This window comes from Myotis yumanensis, unplaced genomic scaffold, assembly GCF_028538775.1.
Source record: "Myotis yumanensis isolate MYYU_CA2020_CCGP unplaced genomic scaffold, mMyoYum1.0.hap1 SCAF_10, whole genome shotgun sequence".
Taxonomy (NCBI): domain Eukaryota; kingdom Metazoa; phylum Chordata; class Mammalia; order Chiroptera; family Vespertilionidae; genus Myotis; species Myotis yumanensis.
In genome coordinates this window covers 71353825-71360065 of record NW_027223761.1, presented here as the reverse complement: position 1 = coordinate 71360065, position 6241 = coordinate 71353825, and the positions used below count along the sequence as shown (strand labels likewise).

The 6241-nt window shown below is 46.6% G+C and overlaps 1 protein-coding gene across 1 annotated transcript in view; it reads left to right on the top strand.

The window, feature by feature from the left end:
• Window positions 1-1533: 1533 nt before the first annotated feature.
• DDX10 (DEAD-box helicase 10) overlaps window positions 1534-6241 on the top strand; it is a 243907-nt gene continuing 239199 nt past the window's right edge. The window contains exon 1 of the mRNA XM_070425965.1: window positions 1534-1805. Within this exon, the coding sequence (XP_070282066.1) occupies window positions 1620-1805 (186 nt within the window). The 5' untranslated portion in view covers window positions 1534-1619. The remainder of the gene's footprint in view (window positions 1806-6241) is intronic.

Genomic DNA, 6241 nt, shown 5'->3' with positions numbered 1-6241 from the left:
AGAAACATTGATGTCAGAGAAAACCATCCATCAGTTGCCTTCTGTACATGCCCCAATAGGGGGATCGAACCTGAAACCTAGGTATGTGCCCTGACCAGAAATGGAACCCTCAACCTTTTGCTGCATGGAGTGACGCTCCAACCAGTGAGTTATGGGCCAGGGCTGTATATATTGTTTTTGTTAAAAATTTTAAATCCTCACCCCAGAATATGTTTATTGATTTTAGAGAGAGAAAGGCAGGGGGGAAGACAGAGAAACATTCATGTGAGAAACATCGATCAGTTGTCTCCCGTGGAATTGAATCCACAACCTTTTGGTGCACGGGATGACACTCCCACCAACCCAGCCACCTGGCCGGGCTATGCATTTATATAACTTCTCCTTTTGAGCTCTACTGTATACCACATCTAGTGACCCTGAGTGTGGAGATTCTCTAGTTCACGCCCCCACCCCCCAAAGTCCTCTTCTGTTTAGGGATAGGCATGTGGCTGGGGTAGTCCTGTGGAGTTGGAAAGGGAATTTGAGAGCCCAAACACTCCATGTGAATTTTGAACCTAACCTCCCTGTTTTCCTGTCCCACCCGCGCACACTCTAGGTAAATGTGCCAGAAAACCACTCATTGAAAGCCAGTTCACTTAAATAGCCAACAATGTTTCTCTTAACTCTTTTAGTTATTTTGTCTTCATAAATAGAATGTTAATGCAAAGTCAGTATGCCTCTGCTACAGTTGCCTGCTGCTGCAGAGTCTGAGGCCAGAAGAAGGGAAAAGCTCTTATTCCTAGGGAGGTTCCCTGCAGTGGATAGAAACCAGAAGTTATGAACTAGCTCAGCGGTTCTCAACCTGTGGGTCGCGACCCCTTTGGGGGGTCAAACGACCCTTTCACAGGGGTCGCCTAAGACCATTGGAAAACACGTATATAATTACATATTGTTTTTGTGATTAATCACTATGCTTTAATTATGTTCAATGTGTAACAATGAAAATACATTCTGCATATCAGATACTTACATTAGGATTCATAACAGTAGCAAAATTAGTTATGAAGTAGCAACAAAAATAATTTTATGGTTGGGGGTCACCACAACATGAGGAACTGTATTAAAGGGTGGCGGCATTAGGAAGGTTGAGAACCACTGGACTAGCTGTTTGATTTTTGGGCAAATCCTTTGGGTCCCTGGGCAGAAATATGCAAAACAAGTTTTATAATTACCATTTACAGGTTGTGGATGTGTAAACGCAGCGCAGGCGTGAACAGCCTTTAGGTGTTAACTAGTTCTGACGTAACCATAGTAACAACAAGCTGTGCGGAAGCGCTCATTTAAAGAGTCCATGCTCTCTGACAAGGACTGAACCCCGCCCTCTTCCTCAGATCGCTCCGCCTCCGTCTTCCCGGGCCTGCTTCGCTGCGCCCTGCGGCACCCGACTCACCAATCACCGCCCAGCTTTTCCTGGCCGGCCACGGCGCGTGCCCCGGTAAACTCGGGGGCGGGCTTCCGGTTTCGCGCATGCGCCGTCCCCTACCTTTCCCCACGCTGGTTCCGCGTCCTGTCGCCTGGCCCCGGGAGTCTCGTGTGCTGTGGTCTGGGCTGCCGCTGCCGCTGCCACTGCCGCCGCCGCGATGGGCAAAACTACCGACTTTCGGGGTCCCGGAGCCCGGCCCGATCCGGTGCGGAGCTTCAATCGCTGGAAGAAGAAGCACAGCCATAAGCAGAGTCAAAAGAAGCAGTTGAGGAAGCAGTTGAAGAAGCCCGAGTGGCAGGTCGAGCGCGAGGTTATCAGCCGCCTCATGCTGAACTACGGGAAGGTACGGCCGGCGCCGGGGAGGGGCTCCGGGGAGGGGGCGCGGGTCGGCGGCCGAGGCGCGCGGGGTGGGCGGGCCGGCGCCCGGCTGCGTGTCGCCGCGGCGCTGGGCTGCGGAGGGCATGGGGCAGACCGGTCACTGGGGACCGGACCTGGGGAGTCAGCCGGTGGTCGCTGGGCCGGGAAGGGAGTGGGTGAGGGGTGACGCGGGGGGCCCTGTGGTCTGCCGGGCGCCACAGCCCAGGCCGCCCGTGAGGCCTGGCCGCCCTCCCGCTCCCCACGCTGTCCTCGGTCAAGATGGACATGCAGTGGGACTTACAGGGTCGGGAGGTTAACGCTTCCAGTAACATACACGATAATGCCAACGACATAACGGTAATCGTGACGCCAACGTTTTAAGCCACTTACCATGTGTTTCACATTACTTGGCTGGGTCTCGGATATGGGTTTTATCCCCATTTTACAGATGAAAACATGGAGGCTCCGCGAGGATCAGAAACTCGTCCTGAGCTTAGTAGTAGTAGGTGGTGTGGATTTGGAACCTAAACCCATGTCTTTTTTTATTCCAAGCTTTTGCTTTTAACCACCGTGCCAGACTTGCCCATCTTCCTTCATCACCCATCACCCATCTTCCTTCCTGTGCCTGTCTCATTCTCTCTGCTTGCTTTACTAGTATGGCCCCATTCAAAAATTGGGAAGAAAAACTAGACTCCGGGTCTGTTTTCAGGGTCTGCCATCCCACATGGTAGCTGATATTCCTAGATGAGTTTCCCAAGAGATGTCATGTTGACCTCGTGACCTCTCCCCGCATCAGGCTCCTTGGGGCTGTCGGTACCCCTCTTTTCCTCCCCCCTAATTCCCATGTCTGTGACCTTCAACCACCTCTCTCAGCCTCTCAGTGATTGCTCCCTTCTAGTGCAGTATAATCAGGAATTTAACCTGTGGGATATTTCTGGAATTAAAGTCACCATGTGTTGTGCTGCTATAGCTTTTCTTTAAACCCTTAAATCACCAATAAGGTTAGAGAGAGCCTAGAGTTTGTTTTGGCTTTTGAGTTGAGATGATGGTGACTTTGGGCAAGTTACTTACTCTGTTGGCTTCCCTATTTTTGTTTATAAGAGGCGTAGTAATGTTTACCTTACAAGTTATTGTGGGGAGTTAGTAAGAATGCATGCAACGCATTCTGCACAATGCTTGGTACGTAAATATTGCATATGTTAGCTGTTCTGTTAGTACTGCTGCTACATACATGGCATCTCAAGAAGCCATTGTAAAGTAAATTACTACTGGATTTTAGTAAATTTTGACTCTTCATCAAAGACTAGAATTGTTCTGGGGTTTAGCCTCAGCCCTTGCTTCTTCCCACTCTGTTCTTTTCCCTGGTGTCATCTCAAGGTTTATTCTTGTGGACCAGTGACTGCTTCTTCTTGTATTCTACTCAGAGCTCTTCTGAGTTCGCGTCTTTTTTATTCTGACTGCGCTGGATGTCTTTACTTGTGTCTTAGGATACCCTAAATGCCACAAGGCCAGAACTGAGCTCATTATCTTATTCTTCTAAATTCTCAGTCTTGTGTATTAATTTCCTACTGCCATTGTAACAATTTATCACAACCCGAGGAGCTTAAAACACGTTATGCAAAGTGCTGAAGTCCCAGAAAAGCTCAGCGTTTTGTTCTTGGATTCCCAAAGAAGTAACCCGGAGGACTGGCTGTGAAAGACGTGGGTTTATCAGGCCTGACATGCTCACCAGTGTTGGCTGACTGGTGAAGTTTACTGCCACACCAGCTTCCACCAGTGAAGTTGAACTGCTAAGGTGGATGGCCTGCACGGGGCGGCCGGCTGGCGCTATTGTTTCAGCACCACCCAGACTTTCCCAACGCAAGGTTTTATAGAATACAGAAAACTGAGAAAACAGGGCATACAGGGAGAAGGTATGTGTGTGAGACCAAAACACTAGCTGTTTTCTTGACTAAGGAGCTGGCCAGGCTCCCAAGGCCTCACAGTCTGCAGACTGATGGCCTTCACTGTATTTCCCTAAGGGAGGGGGAGTTGGAGTATGGGAGGGGCCCATGTTCTCATTTACCATCCACAACAGAAAATTATTCTCTCACTATTCTGAAAGCCAGAAATCTGAAATCATGGGCACACACTCTCTGGAGGCTCTAGGGCAGGAGTGGGGAACCTTTTTTCTGCCAAGGGCCATTTGGATATTTATAACATTCATAGACCATACAAGATTGTCAACTTAAAAATTAGCTTGCTGTATTTGGTCAAACATTTAATTAACTCACCCTAATGCTTTGTCAGGGACAGACTAAATGACATTCCCCAACCCTGCTCTAGAGGAAAAGGGGTTTCTTGCTTCTTCTAGCTTCTGCTGGCTATTTGTGTTCCTTGGCTTGTGGCTGCATCACTCCAGTATCTGCTTACTTGGACACATTGCTTTCTGCTATTCTGTATCATCTGCTTATACCCTTTTTAAATAAGTACATTTCTGGGACCACCAGATAATCAAGGAAAATCTTCACATCTCAGGATTATTAATCACATGTGCAAAGTTACTTTTACCATATAAGGTGACATTCACAATTCCAGGGTTAGGCAACGGGCATATTTGGGGACCATTATTTAGCCTGCCACATCTTAACTAGACTACCTTCTAAGCAGATTGCTGAGCTAGAAACCTAGGAGTAATCCTAGAGATTTCCCTATTACAACTCTTGTATCCCATCAGTCACATTGGTGATCTTAAATTTCTCAAATGTGTTTCCATTCCCACTGCTGTGCTTTAGTTCAGGCCCCATCATTTCTTGCCTGGTTACTACAGTAGCTATTGCTTATAATAGAGGCCAGCAAACTTGCTGTAAAGGACCCAGTAGTGAATGGTTTCAGCTGTGCAGGTCAGAAGGGTGGATCTACTCAACTCTGACATCGTAACACAAAAGCTTCAATGGAAATATTTAAACAAATGGTTGTACACTAGTTGTGTTCCAACAGAACTTTAATTATTAAAACAGGTGGCTGATGGGATTTGGCCTTTATGCCTTCTCCCCCTCTAATTTATCCTCCATATTGCTGCTAGAATGATGTATTTCCAAGATGAAAATCCAGTCACTTAACTCCTGAACAAAACTTTTCCTTGCTTCACAATTACTTTCAGGAAAATAGTTAAACAAATTAACTTATCAACATGCTCTAGTCCAGTGGAAGAATAAGTTATTTGTGGACAGGCAGACCTGGTTTAAATCTCAGTTTGGGTATTGACTAGCCACATTTCTTAATGTTCCTGAGCTCAGTTTCTTCATGCAACGAGATTATTAACCATCATTTGTAAGGCTCAAATGAGGTAATGTATGTAAAGCAAGCAGTCTGTGATAGGTATACATGAAAGAACAACTTGCAGTTTTGTAAATTGTTCGTGCTCTTTGATGCTTCTCGTCCTGGTACTTGATGTCCCCACTGCAGTGAGAAATCCCCTTCCTCCACATTAGGGACACCTACTTGTCCTCTCAGATTTAAATTTCTCTTCCTGCCCTCCCCAGGTAGAGTTAGGGCTGCTGTGCTTCTGTAGCATTTTGTGTACACCTTTATTATAGTATTTATCACCAGGCTGTGATGATTGACTTCTTTAACTTCTTTGTTAACTCTCCCACTAGACCCGTGGTCGGCAAACTACGGCTCTCGAGCCACATGCAGCTCTTTGGCCCCTTGAGTGTGGCTCTTCCTAAGCCTTAGGAGTACCCTAATTAAGTTAATAACAATGTACCTACCTATATAGTTTAAGTTTAAAAAATTTGACTCTCAAAAGAAATTTCAGTCGTCGTACTGTTGATATTTGGCTCTATTGACTAATGAGTTTGCCGACCACTGCACTAGACCATAAACCTCTGAAGGTCAGAGACCATTGATTCAATCCTTACATTTGCTTTGCTCTCCCCAAAGACTGGTCATAGAGTGCTTGTCCTTGAGTAGGTGCTCAGCTGGTGGTTAGATATTGTTTGGTGCACAATGACCTTTTCCAGATGGGTTTATTCTAGTTGATAGCATTATTGCATTCTTATTTTAAACTAGAAGCCCGGTGCACGGATTCATGCACTGGTGGGGTCCCTCGGCCTGGCCTGTGCCCTCTTGCAATATGGGACCCCTTGGAGGATGTCAGATAACTGGTTTCGGCCTGATCCCCGCAGGCCCAATCCAGACAGGAGGGAGCCCGATCCTCTGTGTTGAGCGTCTGTCCCTTGGTGGTCAGTGCACATCCTAGTGATCGGTCATTTGGTCATTTGGTCACTTAGGCTTTTATATATAGAGATTACTCATATTTACTAAGCATTTACATGTATTGACTTGCCATATCTTCAAATTACAAATAACCCTATGAGATTGTTCCCATTATGCAGGTGAGCAAACTTGAAGGCACAATAAGGTTTAATAATTTAAACA